Here is a 15,000-nt window from a genome sequence, read left to right on the forward strand (position 1 = left end):
TGAAAAATGGCAAATGAGGTTTAATACAGATAAGTGTAACGTTCTGCACTTGAGAAGGGAAAACAGATGCTACGATTACTTACTAAACGGGAAACTGCTGGGGAAATCAGACATGGAAAAAGACTTATGGCTGCTTTACACCACACAGCGACATCGCTAGCGATGTCGCTGCCTATCGCACCCGCCCCTGTCGTTTGTGCGTCACGGGCAAATCACTGCCCGTGGCGCACAATATCGTTAGTCCCCATCACGCATACTTATCTACCTAGCGACATCGCTGTGGCCGGCGGACAGCCTCTTTTCTCAGGGGGTGGTTCGTGCGGCGTCACAGCGACGTCACACAGCAGGTGGCCAACAGAAGCGGAGGGGCGGAGAGCAGCCGAAGGAAAAACATGCCCACCTCGTTGCCAGAGGACGCAGGTACGGTGTTGTTCGTTGTTCCTGGGGTGTCACACGTAGCGATGTGTGCTGCCTCAGGAATGATGAACAACCTGCGTTCACAACGAGCAACGATATTAACGACGACAATGAAAATGAATGACGTGTCAATGATCAACGATTAGGTGAGTATTTTTGATCGTTAACACTCGCTCGTAGGTGTTACATGCAACGACATCGCTTACGAGGCCAAATGTGCGTCACGAATTCCGTGACCCCCAACGACATCTCGTTAGAATCTTGTTGCGTGTAAATGGGCCTTTAGGCATCTTTGTCAATAAGAAGCTAAAATGGAGTGCCCAGTGTCAGGCAGCTGCCACCAAAGCAAATAGTCTCATGGGATGCATTAGAAGAGGTCTGGGGGCACGAAATCAAAACATAATTCTCCCTTTGTACAAATCACTCGTCAGACCACACTAGGAGTATTGTTTGCAATTTTGGGCGCCGTTGCTCAAGAAAGACATTACCGGACTTGAAAGGGTTCAGAGGCAACTAAAATAATAAATGGAGTGGGTGCATTACAATACCCAGAAAGATTATCAAAATTAGGTCTATTTACTCTAGAAAAGAGAAAACTTAGGGGAGACCTAATAAATATGTACAAGTATATCAGAGGGCAATACAGAGATCTCTCCCATGATCTGTTTGTACAAAGGACTGTGACAAGTACAATGGGGCATTCTCTTCATTTGGAGGAAAGAAAATTCCTACATCAGCATAGAAGAGGGTTCTTCACGGTAAGAGCAGTGAGGCTCTGGAACTCTCTTCCTGGGGAAGTGGTGATGGCCAACTCACTGAATGAATTTAAGAGAGGAATGGATGCTTTTCTTGATAGCAACAGTATAGAAGGTTATGAATAACATAATATTACAGGTAGATAGATGACCCAGCTTAGGAGTCGGGAAATAATTTTTTTCCCAATGAAGAAAATTGGCTTCTACACTGTGGGTTTTTGCCATCCACAGGTTCAACACTGCAGAACAGCTGCAGTAAAAATAGGCTGAACTAGATGGACATAAGGTCTTCCTTCAGCCTTAGAAACTATGTTACTGTGTTACTGTACTGGAGTGTGCCAGATCCGGCAATCCGGCGAAATGCTGGATGTGTGAAACGGGCCTAATACAAATGGATATTTTGCCTCAGCCATTTTGTTGCATAGCATTTTATATAACTTGCATGATCTTATGTACTTTAGTGATACTTCTTGGAGTCTGAATGGTCTGAATGAGAGGAACCTTATACATATACAGTACGTGTACTTTAGATCTAGTATCTAGAGGTAGTCCACTCTTCAGCATGTATAACTTAACTTTTATCTTAGTTCAAGCTATCCTAAGTTGTTTGGGGCAAGATGACCAGCTTTGAACAATCAAAAAAAAAGTTATTCTGTAGGGCGTTGTTCTCAGCTCTTACGTGCGTCCAAAATGCTGCAATGTACAGTACAAGTGTTTTGGACATATACCGCCCCAACAGCGGTCGAACCGCTCGGATCCGGGTGTCACTACTCGTGACTTGAGGGTCTCCAGACACGGGGCCTCAAGTCACGCCAAAACGTGATGGGGGGGTTATTTACAGGGGAGATATATAGTTTGTCACGCCACCCGTGGTGTGCGGTAATAGGGAGTACCGCCGCTGCCGTTGGGAGTACCCGGGGTGATGAAGTGGGGCAGCCAGATGACGTTACCCTCCATGTGTAGGGAAGGCCCCGGGACCCCGGGTAGTGGTATGGAGTGCAGGGGGAGCGCAGACTCGCTGGTAGCAGGGGTTAATCAGGTACTACTCACTCAGAAGGAAAGCAGACCCTGACAACGTGGTAAACCAAGTCTCTGGGTGCTGCTGCCCTCTTGGGGGAGGTCGTCTGGGTTCGATCCCCTGCAGTACTGCATGATAGTCCGGATCCTGCCTCCATGCACAGAATTTTAGAAGTGTCCAAGTGGCCCGTAAGCTTGGAGCTGTCCGGGCCCCACTCCCTACTATGGGTAGTAGAGGAGCTTACTCTCAGGAGCTCACGCTTGGGATTTCAATGGACTGCTTTGTTTGGAAAGCCCTATCCCCCTCTTTGCGCTAGTGCCCCCGATCTCTGAGCTTCATGGGAACAGTCCATAAAGGCCCTGTCCTCTGCAGGTTAATTGCCGGGTTGCTTGAAGCCTCTCCCCGACCTAGGGTCCAGTACCCCGACTTGCTTTCGGCCCCAGACCGGCTATTGGACTGGAGCTGCCGGCCGTCCTCCTCGACTAGCCAGGCACCCAGTCACAATATGCCGCAACCGGGTCTCCGACTATTCCGGGTCCAGACCACTCCCTGCAACCCAATCTGCTTCTCACCTGGGAGCTCCAACTCACAGCTTCCCCGAGCTCCTCACTGCTCGAGGGTTACCACTGAACTGACTTGTCACCTCCCACCTCCCTGCCTGACCCCTAGGTGGATGGCCCTATTCCAGCTTAGCAGCCCACTGGTGTGCCTGACAGGGTGTGGTGCGAGGTGTAATTAGGATTTTTAGATGCTGATGGAGGCAGTGCTGCAAGTTGGGAACTCAGAACCAAGAGGGGTTGAGTCCTGCACTGGGAGATAAAGAGCGTGCAGTACCCTGTGACGACCTGACTAGTCCAGGGGCGTCACACAAGCACAGTGGATGGGATTTCTAGAAAACCTGTGCCCACTGTGCGAGCACTGCCCGCACCGTAAACTGACCTGCAATGCGGCTTCCTGTCAATTGTTTGCTGTGGAGTCGCAAGCGTCCTCCGCAGGGAGGACAGAGAGAAGACGGCAGCGCACTGAACCCTGATCATGAGTACAAGCAGCTGCGGTCTCCTGCATTCTCCTGCGGAGGAGACTCGCGGCCACGCAGGTCAGGACTCGCCGTGTCGCAGTAGGTCCTAATTGTGGGCACGTACCCTAAGGATGAACACATCTGCACATATTTGGTCATGTTGATAGGAAGAAGGAAACCTATACAATACATTTTCAAGTACTAAAAGATAATCATTACAACAGGTGAGAAAATCTTCTCAATTTTTTTTCTACTTTATTTATTGTTTTTGTTTTACGTTTTTGCAAGTGTTATTATATTTGTTAAGGGGCACGGTTTCAAGCTACATGTATTGATGCCCTGAGGATTGGCCAACAATGTCTGAATATCTTGGGTCTAACCCCCCAGGATCACTAGAACAAAAGGTCTGCTGTATGCCAATAAGCTTAGATGCCCCATCAGTATTTATGTACCATAGCAGTGCATCTGTACCTACAACTGTGTCGGATACTGAAGATCTGTCCCATTCAAGTGCTGATCAGAGGAAGACCAAGAAATTGGACCACCACCAATTACACAATGAGGATAGGCCATCGATGTGTTTTTTGGACAGTCTTTTTGAACTTTATTAAATGAATAGGTTCTACATTGGCTTCAAACCCCAATATATTCTCAAGCACTGAAGCCATATTTTTATGGTTTGTCTTCATACAGTTTATTTTTTATGTTACAGCTGGAGAAACCTGCAAAGCTGAACAAGTTTGTTGCTCTTCTTCCACTACCAAAAAGAGAAGAAAACATTACTGCCAAGAAGATATGCAGCGCGGCCGGGTGGGGACAAACTAGTTTAAGTAAAATGACACTATCAGACGTCCTACAAGAAGTTAATCTGGCAATTGTTGACAATAAGGTCTGTAAGAAAGTATACAGCAAAAAGAAACAAACCATAACAGACAGCATGATGTGTGCCGGAGCCCCAAATAAGAAGCAAAAGGCTGACACATGCGCGGTAAGTAATATCATGTGTGCGTCTATATTGTTTCACTTTATTAGATAAAGCGTGACTCTAGGGAAACTGGATCAGCACTTAATAAAATGTATCTGCTTCCGTATTGGCAATAGATTTTAAAGGAGTTATCCGACATAAACTCAAACATTCTTGTTAAGCTAATCTGTGCTGTATTGTCATATAAAACACCCCTACATTGTTATTTTTTGTTTTTTAACTTTTGTTCCTCTTGAATTATGACTTTATTCTCTGAAGCTCTCTGTTTACATTCAGCTCAAGCAAACATGATAACTTCCTGTGCAAAACCTCCCAGTCAGAGCTGGCACCACACGGCCTGTGTCCAGCCCCACCCCAGTGTCCAGCCCCGCCCCCTGCACACACATTCCATGTAGTGATGGGCAGTCCGGCTCTTTTTGGGGATCAGGTTCCCATGGCTCCGCTCACCAAAAAGAGCCGGCTCTTTCAGCTCGTTCTCGGCTCCTTATTAAATATGTGTTCACCCCAGGTGAACACATATTTAAGATTATAGTAACACCGCCAAAGCCCCGCCAACCCGCGGACAAACCGCGCCCACTCACAAGGGGCCAATTAGATTGCTGAGTAGGCGGAGTTCAGCCGCGGGTGGGCGGGGCCCCGACGGCGAAAAGAGCCGTTTAGATATTTTAATGGCTCACACTAGTGATCAGGCTCCTGTCAGTAACAGCAGGGAGCCGGATCTTTGTGTCGGATCGTTCGCAACCGACACATCACTAATTCCATGTCAGTATTCTGCCCTAGCACCTGACCTGTTATCACTCTAGCAATGGAAATAACAGCACCACATAGGGCTCTGCACCGCACACACACATCGGGCTCTGCACCCCCCACCACATCGGGCTCTGCACTCCCCACACAAACACTTCAGGCTCTGCACTGCACACACACATAGGGCTTTGCACCGCCCACCACATCGGGCTCTGCAGTCCCCACACACACACATCAGGCTCTGCACACCGCACATACACATAGGACTCTGCACCGCACACACACATAGGGCTCTGCACACCACACTCACATAGGGCTCTGCACACCACACACACATAGGGCTCTGCACCGCACACACACATATAGCTCTGCACCGCACACACACACACATGGCTCTGCACCCCACACACACATCGGGCTCTGCAACCCTCCCCCTTGTCACACACACACACGGTGCTCTGTACCAACCCCCCCATCGTTCTGCACCGACCTCCCTACCCCCATAGGGAACACATGTAGGAAATACATACTTACCCCTCCTCGGTCCCCGCCGCTTCTGCACGTTCGTCGGCTGTCTGGTCTGGACATATTAGCACAGTAGTGACGTCCCCGCTGTCCTGAACTGTCAGACACAGACAGCGGGACAGTGATGAGAAGCAGCGCTCCCTCTCATAAGTGCTTTCAAATGTATCGGTATCACATATGCTGCTGATACATTTGAATGTGCGATCCTGAGCAGGGGGCCCAGTGCTGGCCCCCCCCTCAGCTCACGGGTCCCACAGCAGTGCCGGGGGAGAGTACGGGGTGCGGGGGAATGTGTGGGAGGGTGCAGGAAAGGGGGACGGGGACTCACGCATTGTACCTGCCCAGCAGGGCGGCAACAAGCTGTTCCCAGATTTGCATGTCAACATGGTCCTGCCCATGTTGACATGAAATGACCGGAATCAGCAAATCGCGGCAGGAGCGGTCACATGACCACTCTGAGCCGGGGGAGAGGGGCTGACAGCAGGGCAGGTAAACGCTCACTATCTACTTACCTGCCCCAATGTAGCCCAATAGGGAAATAATAAAAAAAAGTCAAAATAAGCCGGATAACCCCTTTAAACATCCGGGTATCCATCTCGTACTCTGCAGCGATGTTCTGAAATGTCACTGCAGAGTAAAGAAGCTACACGTCTTCCCCACAGAGAAGGTAAAGAATTGTACATACAGTAGTTTCATAGGGTTAAAAAAGCACTAGTTCCATCTAGTTCAACCTTTCTCCACCAATTATACATTTTGTCATTAAGTCATTTATAACCAACAATGTTATGTGTACTGAGTAAATCATCCAGCCCTTTTATTCAAAGCTATTATAGTATCTGCCATTACTACCTCTTGTGGTAGAACATTCCACAGTCTGACTGCTCTAACTGTAAAGAACCCTTTCCTATTTAGCTGTCGGAATCGCTTTTCTTCCACTCGCAGTGAGTGTCCCCTGGTCCTTAGTGTTATCTTTGGAAGGAATAAGTCATGTGCCAGTCATTTGTTTTGACCACACGTGTATTTATACATATGTGACGCCCTGGGCAAGCCAGGGGTCACAGGTCACAACACCACCACACCCTACACCCCAGTTAGGAACACCAAGGCTAACCTAAAATCCTTGTTGCCTTCCTCCAGGGGCTGATGTCCACACCAGGGGATGGGCCAGGCGGTCGGCTCCGCCCACCGAGGAGTTCATAGCCCTGGAGGCGGGAGAACCAGGCAGATAGAGTTTGGGAGGAGGAAGTAGAAGGAAGTGGTAGAGGAGCTAAGGAGAGAAGCTGAAGTAAAGGGAAAGTGACAATTTCTAAAGCCTGAAGCTGGTCCGGGTGTGTGCCCCGGACTGAGACAGCAAGGTCAGCAGACGGCGGTGACTGTCTGCAGGGGTGACTGCTTGGAGGTTGCTGGAAGGACCACGGACGGGTGGTGGCCCGGCGGTACCGGAGCGGTATACGAAGAGCAGTCAGCACCAGTGGCAGGGGCCTTTCGGATCCCGGCAAGGCTAGGAGTCGCCGTGAATTTGCCAAATCCGTTAGTGAAGGGGACCTCTGGGTCTCCCAACAACCAAGTCCCGAATGAAGGCAACAGTCCAACCGTTACAGAGAGACACCGCCACCGCCAGGGCACCAGTTTCTCAGGGCCAGCGCCTGCGGGCAAAGTAGGGCTCCTCCGGCCCATATCCAAGCCGGGGAGCGGGTTACCGGTGGGAACCCATCGAAACCATCATCATCTTAGGTGCAGGAAAAAGGGACCGTCACCGTCAACTACTGGGGAAAGCAAGTCCGTGGGAACCGTCTTTCCAGCCGTGTGTTTTACCGAGAACTGTGTCATCGTCTCAGGCTGAGTGAGTACCACAGTGCCGCAAGGCACAGCGCTGCCCCCACGTCCCTGCACCCCACCAAGCCCTGCATCACCCACTTCATCACCGGGCCCCGGGACAACTACCCCCTACCCACGGAGGGGAGAACCAACAACTTTGCTGCTCCCTGTCATCAGTCCCCGGGATCCACATACAGAGCAGCGGTGGTGTCAACAAATCACCACAACCGTGGGTGGCGTCACGGACAATAAACTATCCCAAATCCCAATCCCCTTTCACTCATGGGCGAGGAGCGCCGCTCGAGTCCCCGGGATCCGGCCCATCGCTCGAGCCACCGAGCAGCAGCAGGCCGCAGCAGCCGCGGCAGCCAGACCCGAGCAGTGGGAGAGCGCGGCGTCCCCTCCTCCGCCCGCGACACATATAAATCAGATCTCTTCTAAGACGTCTTTTTTCTAAGCTAAACATAGCTAACTTTTTCCACCTCTCTTCATATGGGCGGCCTCAATTCCTTTCAATAATCTAGTTTCCGCCTTTGAACTGACTTCTGAATGTCCTTTTTAAAATGTGGAGCCCAAAGCTAGATTCCATACTCTAGATGTGGCCTTACAAGTGATTTATAGAGGGGTAACAATACGTTGGGATCACAGGATCTAATCTCTATTTTTATACACCTTAAAATCTTGTTTTCTTTAGCAGCTGCTGTCTGACATTGCGTACTTCTCCTCAGATTATTTGTAATGAGAATACCCAAGTCCTTCTCCTGTTCTGTAGTCCCAAGTTTAATTCCATTTAATGTATACGCAGCTATAGGATTACTCCATCCTAGGTACATTGCTTTACATTTATCAACATTAAATCTCATTTGCCAAGTATCTGCCCATTCTGACATCTTATCCAGATCATTTTACAATATTGTACTATCAAGGTCAGTTTTTAATAATTTGATGTCATCATAAAAGACTGACACTTTACTCTCAATCCCAGCTACAAAGTCATTAATAAAGAGATTCAAAATAATTGGTCCTAGCACAAATCCCTGCGGTCCCCACTGCTTACTATAGCCCATTTAGAGAATATAGGTGATGCAACTGTAAGTAGGATTACATCATCGGATCTGATTTGGCATTTTTTGATAGGTCACCCATATATGATACTGAAGGCTCAATTGACTAAAGAAATAATGTAGTAGACTAGATCGTAACAATGCAATAATGATGATGAAATAGTAAAGACACAAGCCTATATGAAAGATGTCATAAGTAGGGATGAGCAAACCCGAACATACACTTTTACTTGCATGTCTGGTTCCTGTTCAGGTCTGCCATCCACATATAGCTTGTTGAAAGGTTACAGAGCAGCCAATCAGCAAGCTTTTCCGGTGTGGGCACTTCTAGCCCCATTAGAGCCATGTCAAGAATTGGCATGGCTGTGATTAGCCCAGGAAATCACTTTAAAAAAAAATAAAAAAAATTATGAAGGCTCCCGCAATATTTTCATAGCCAGTGTGGTCTAAACCAACAGCTATAGGCTGCAACCCTCACCAGTGAGCTTAATCATGGCTGGATATCAAAATAGAGGGAATTATACACCATTTATTAATTATTTAAATAATTAAAAAAAGGCTTTGGTTCCCCCCATTTTTGATAACCAGTTACAGTAAAGGAGACAGATGGGGCTAGTATTATCAGGATGGAAGAAGCCATGGGTATTGGTCCCTCCAACCTAAAAATACCAGCCCGCAGCTGCCAAGAAATGGCACATCACATTAGATGTGCCAATTCTGGCACTTTACCCTTCTCATCCAGATTTCCTTGGTGCGGTGGTAATCAGTGGCAATTGGGGTAATATAAAGGGGTTAATGACAGCTGGGATTTGTCAAAAATCAGAGCTGCAATCGAGCCGTGGATTAGTAATGGGAGACATCTGAGACACCTCCATTACTAATCTTGTAAGTAAAAAAGAAATTAAATAGAAACACTGAAAAAATCCTTTAATTGAAATAACATAAATACACCCTCTTTCACCCCTTTTTTAACCTTCAAAACACCCTTGTACATTCAAGAAAATCCATACAAAGTCCAATGACAATGCTGGCCCTGCTACATCTAGAGTCTGCATAGAGGAGAAAACATATCTGCTCTCTGCAGCCTTTTGGGAAACACTGATAGGGGGATTCGGCTGTGAGAAGGTAACGTCACTCAGTTCACTGGAAGCCACACCCAGGTTCCCACGGTGTGACCTCAGGTGACCTGACTGCCAAATAGTCCAAGTGAAAGTGCTGCCGGATTGTCGAACTGTGGAACACTGCTGTGACCTTTAATTTGACAGTCCGATAGCACTTTGAAAGTAATTACTGCTGGATCCCAACAGTCCGTCAGCATGTAAAAGGGCTGCCAGATTGTCAGACTGCAGCATATGAATATGTCCCGCAATCCGACAGTCTCGCAGTACTTTGGAAGTGAAAGTGCTGCCGGATTATCAGACTGCAGGACACAGCCGATGGATGAAGGAGCGGAAAGCGGAAAGCTCTTTCATCATTGCTTTCACTTGTATCAGTACCTGTTATGCCGATACAGTTGAGAGTGTGATGATGGGCGGGGGCCCCCAGGCAGGGGGGGTCTGGAGCTGGCACCGGGCCCCCCTGACTCACGGGACCCATAGCTGTGCGCTCTGGGCACAGTGCTCATCTGAGTGATGTTAGGGCCAGGTGGACGGGCAGACCCAGGAGGTCGATCCACTGGGCCGAACACCTCACTGAAGGCAAGGGGTCTGGTAGCCGGAGCACTACAGGTAGCAGGATAGTCTGTTCAAAGGAGTGGAGTGTAGAAGTCCCTGGGACCACGGAGTCACCGAAGGTAGTCCGGGTGACGGAGCTCAGGTTCGGAGGCCGAGATGTTGTCAGGCAGAGTCCGGAACCGACGGAGCGAGAAGACGGGTCACCACAGGAATCAGAGATGGTATGGACTGACGGGATGGCGGACAGTCACCGTTCGGGGTTCGGGAATCGTCAGGACCGGATGGCGAGGCAGGAGCGACTCTAGGAGAGAGATAGGTAAGTATACCGCAAGACACAAGGAGACCTGACTCCTAGCTTAGCAAAACACGAAGAACAGGCCCCACCCACTTGGAAAGGATTCCCCTATATACCCTGTACCTGATTCTTCAATATCCTGTTGGAGGACACTGGCCCTTTAAGAGAGGGTCAATGACCGCGCGCGCGCCCTAATGCGCATGCGCGAGGCCCGGGTGCCAGAAGCCAGAGCAGGGAGCGGTGAACAGGAGGCAGGAGAGCCGGGCTGGGGCCGAGTTGCCGACGGGCGCCGGGAGCGGGGACCGGGCTGCCTGGGGACCGCAGGCGATGGAGCAGGAAGGCTGTGGAGCGGGGGACCGGGAAGCCTGGCACAGGAGCGGCGGAGCGCGACCTGAGAGCGGGGAAGCGTGGCAGGGGAGCCGGTAAGCAAGGCAGGGGAGCCGGGGAGCATGGCAGGGGAGCCGGGGAGCCTAGCAGGGGAGCCGGGGAGCGTGACAGTACCCCCTCCCCCACGCCCCCCTCCCCGCAACCGGGACAGGAAGGCACGTATCAGAGGAGTACCCACATTCTCCCGGGGTTCCCAGGACCTATCTTCAGGACCATACCCTGCCCAGTCCACCAGGAAGAACTGTCGGCCCCGCACGGTTTTCATGGCCACGATATCCCTTACCGCATAGATGTCATCATCAGCAATAGGAGGAGGAGCAGAACTGGCAGCAGCGGAGAAGGGACCAAGGACAACCGGCTTGAGCAGGGAGACGTGGAAGGAGTTGGGTATTCTCATCGTGGCCGGGAGCTGCAGCTTGTAGGAGACCTCATTTATTTTGCTGAGGACTTTAAACGGCCCGATGTAGCGAGGGCCCAGCTTGTATGATGGTAGCTTCAATCGGACGTACTTGGAAGCAAGCCAGACCAGATCTCCTGGAGAGAAACACGGAGGATCCAGACGCCTCTTGTCTGCGTGTCTCTTCATCCGCAGGGAAGCACGTCCAAGGGACGCCTTGACAGAGTCCCAAATTGTTGTAAAGTCACGGACTACAGCATCAGCAGCAGGGACATCCGAGGAAGAAGATATAGGTAATGGGACGGAAGGCTGAAGTCCGTAAACGACATGGAAGGGAGAGCTGGAGGAAGACTCACTGACGTGGTGGTTATGGGAGAATTCAGCCCAAGGAAGAAGCGTGGACCAGTCGTCGTGATGGGCGTTGACGTAGTGACGTAAGAAGGAGGTCAAGATCTGATTGACTCGTTCCATTTGGCCATTCGACTGAGGATGGTAGGCTGAAGAAAAGTCCAGAGTCACTCCCAGATGTTTGCAGAGAGCCCTCCAAAAGCGGGAGGTAAACTGAGTTCCTCTGTCGGACACAATGTGTGATGGAAAGCCATGCAACCGGAAGATGTGTTGTACATAGGCGTCAGCGAGTTCCTGGGCAGAGGGCAGTCCAGCCATAGGGACGAAATGAGCCATTTTGGAGAACCGATCCACCACGACCCATATGACTGTGTGTCCGGAGGACAGGGGCAAGTCCGTAATAAAGTCCATTGCAATGTGTTGCCACGGAACGGAGGGTATAGGCAGAGGCAGAAGACGGCCATATGGCAGGTGTTTGGGCGTCTTGTTCCTGGCACAAGAGGAGCAGGCTGAGACAAAAGAAGCGACGTCCGTGCGAAGGGATGGCCACCAGTAGTGACGTACAATTGTACTCCATGTTTTCTTCTGACCAGCATGGCCGGCTGTTTTCGAGGCATGGCCCCAGTGCAACACTTTTTGCCTGTCAGTCTCAGAGACATAGGTCTTCCCGGGCGGTATCTGGGCCAGGGTGACAGGGGCCACCGGAATGATTTTACTAGGGCAGATGATGGGCTGGGATGTCTCCTCCTCCTGCTCCATGGGCATGAATGACCTGGACAAGGCATCTGCTCGTACATTCTTGTCCGCGGGTCGAAAATGGAGCTGAAAATTGAACCTGGCAAAGAACAAGGACCACCTGGCTTGCCGTGGGTTCAGTCGCTGAGCGGACCGCAGGTATTCCAGGTTCTTGTGGTCCGTGTAAATGATCACGGGGTACACTGCTCCCTCCAGAAGGTAGCGCCATTCCTCCAGAGCCAGTTTGACTGCTAATAGCTCTCGGTCACCGATGGAGTTGCGTTCAGGCGCTGAGAAGCTCTTGGAGTAGAAACCGCAAGTAACCATCTTCCCGGAGGAGGACTTCTGCATGAGCACTGCTCCGGCTCCCGAGGAGGAGGCATCCACCTCCAAGGTGAACTGTCGGTTTAACTAAGGACGGTGGAGCACAGGGGAGGAAGCAAATGCCTGTTTCAGGGAGCCAAACGCGGCGTCGGCCGCAGGTGACCAGTCCTTTGGATTAGCCCCCTTCTTGGTCAAGGCGGAGAGAGCTGCAGTCAGAGCAGAGAAGTGAGGGATGAACTGACGGTAATAGTTTGCGAATCCCAGAAAGCATTGGATTGCCTTCAGTCCAGAAGGAGGGGGCCAGTTGAGAATGGAAGAGACCTTCTCCAGGTCCATCTGCAGACCGGTATCGGAGATTACGTAACCCAGGAAGGGAAGAGAAGACTGCTCGAAGACACACTTCTCGTACTTGGCGTACAGACGATTCTCCCTCAGTCTTTGTAGTACCAGCTGCACGTTCTCTCTGTGGGTCTGGAGGTCCAGAGAAAAGACCAGGATATCATCGAGATACACCACCACACAGCCGTAGAGAAGGTCCCGGAACACGTCGTTCACCAATTCCTGAAAGACTGCTGGTGCGTTACACAGGCCAAAGGGCATCACACAGTATTTATAGTGCCCATCGCGAGTATTGAATGCGGTCTTCCATTCGTCCCCAGAGCGGATGCGGACCAGGTTGTAGGCACCCCGAAGATCCAACTTGGTAAACACACGAGCTCCTCTAAGCCGATCAAACAATTCGGGGATGAGCGGCAGGGGGTATTTATTTTTCACGGTGATTTGGTTCAATCCCCGGTAGTCAATGCATGGGCGTAGGTCGCCCTCTTTCTTCTTAACGAAGAAGAAGCCTGCTCCTGGAGAGGAGGATCTCCGAATGAATCCCCTTGCCAGGCTCTCTGTGATGTAGGTAGACATGGCCCTTGTTTCGGCAGGAGACAGCGGATATATCCGTCCTCGAGGTGGTGTAGTTCCCGGGAGCAGGTCGATGGCACAGTCGTAAGGACGATGTGGCGGCAGTACCTCTGACTCCTTTTTATCAAACACGTCCGCGAAGGACCAATAGGCCGAGGGCAGTCCCGGTAGGGACTCCGGAACTGGAGGTCGTCGGATGGGCTGTATAGTCTTCAGACAGTTCTCGTGGCAAGAGGAGCCCCATCGGGTGATTTCACCAGTACCCCAGCTGACTGACGGTTTGTGTGTCCGTAACCAGGGGAGTCCCAGCAGGATTTGATGAGACATGTGTGGGAGGACATAGAGAGCGATGTTCTCGGTGTGCAGGGCACCGATACGCAGTTCCACCGGCTTGGTGATCCACGAGATGGTGTCAGAGAGGGGTCTCCCATCTACAGAGGCAATCACGAGGGGTTTGTCGAGTGGAGTAACAGGCACCTGGTACTTGTCCACCGTGGCCTGCTGGATGAAATTGCCTGCTGCCCCGGAATCGAGGTACACCTCGGCCGTGAACCGCGTCTCTCCCGTTGTCACTTGAACAGTCCACGTAACCGGGTCTGAGAGAGTCCAAGCACCTAGGGTGGCCTCTCCTACCAGCCCTAGGCTTTGGAGTTTCCCGGCCTCTCTGGACAGGAGCGTAGAAGGTGTGTGCCCTCAGCGCAGTAGAAGCAGAGGCCCTTGGCGAGCCGTTCTGCTCGGCGTTGTTCGGACTGCCGCAAACGGTCGATCTGCATGGGCTCGTGGACGGAGACACCAGACGACGTTGACTGAAGTACGGCGGGCTTCTGCGGAGGAGAGGAATGCCGTATCGGACGTCTCTCACGGGACACCTCTTTGGATCGTTCCTGGAATCTGATGTCCACGCGGGTGGCTAGTGCGATCAGGGCATCCAGAGTAGAAGGAACATCGCGGCCTGTCAGCTCGTCCTTAATACGACTGGAGAGTCCTTCCCAGAAGGCGGCGGTGAGGGCTTCATTGTTCCAGCCCAATTCTGAGGCCAAAGTGCGGAAGCGGATGGCATACTGCCCCACCGTCATGGTCCCCTGACGTAGCCTGAGGAGTGATGAGGCGGATGCGGCAGCACGGCCGGGTTCGACGAAGGTGGTTCTAAACGCCTGCAGGAAGTCCTGGATGTTAGTGGTTACAGGGTCCTCCTTTTCCCACAAGGGGTTCATCCAGGCCAGTGCCTCACCCTCTAGATGGGACATCACAAACGCCACCTTGGCTTGGTCGGAGGCAAACAGGTGCGGAAGCAGCTTGAAATGGAGGGAGCACTGGTTTAAGAATCCTCTGCAGGTCTTGGGATCTCCGGCATATCGGTGTGGAGAGGCCAAGCGAAGTTTAGATGCTTCCAAGGGAGCCGCCACGGGAACCGTGACCGTGGACTGTGCAGTGGTAACCTGAGATGCCAGGGACGTGGCAGATGCTTGCAGCGTGTGCAGGCGGGTATCCACTGAGGTCATGAAGGCCAGCATGCGGGACTGAGTCTCGCGCTGACGTCCGAGTTCCTGCTGCAAGTTGCCCAGCTGGGCCGCTAGTGCTT

At 51.4% G+C, this 15,000-nt stretch overlaps 1 protein-coding gene across 1 annotated transcript in view; it reads left to right on the forward strand.

Moving 5' to 3' along the window:
• The window catches only part of LOC142301779 (granzyme A-like), a 30,700-nt gene that overhangs the window by 12,780 nt on the left and 2,920 nt on the right, over positions 1–15,000 (forward strand). Inside the window, exon 4 of the mRNA XM_075342801.1 lies at positions 3,921–4,196. Within this exon, the coding sequence (XP_075198916.1) occupies positions 3,921–4,196 (276 nt within the window). The remainder of the gene's footprint in view (positions 1–3,920; positions 4,197–15,000) is intronic.

This window comes from Anomaloglossus baeobatrachus, chromosome 1 (assembly GCF_048569485.1).
Source record: "Anomaloglossus baeobatrachus isolate aAnoBae1 chromosome 1, aAnoBae1.hap1, whole genome shotgun sequence".
Taxonomy (NCBI): Eukaryota; Metazoa; Chordata; class Amphibia; order Anura; family Aromobatidae; genus Anomaloglossus; species Anomaloglossus baeobatrachus.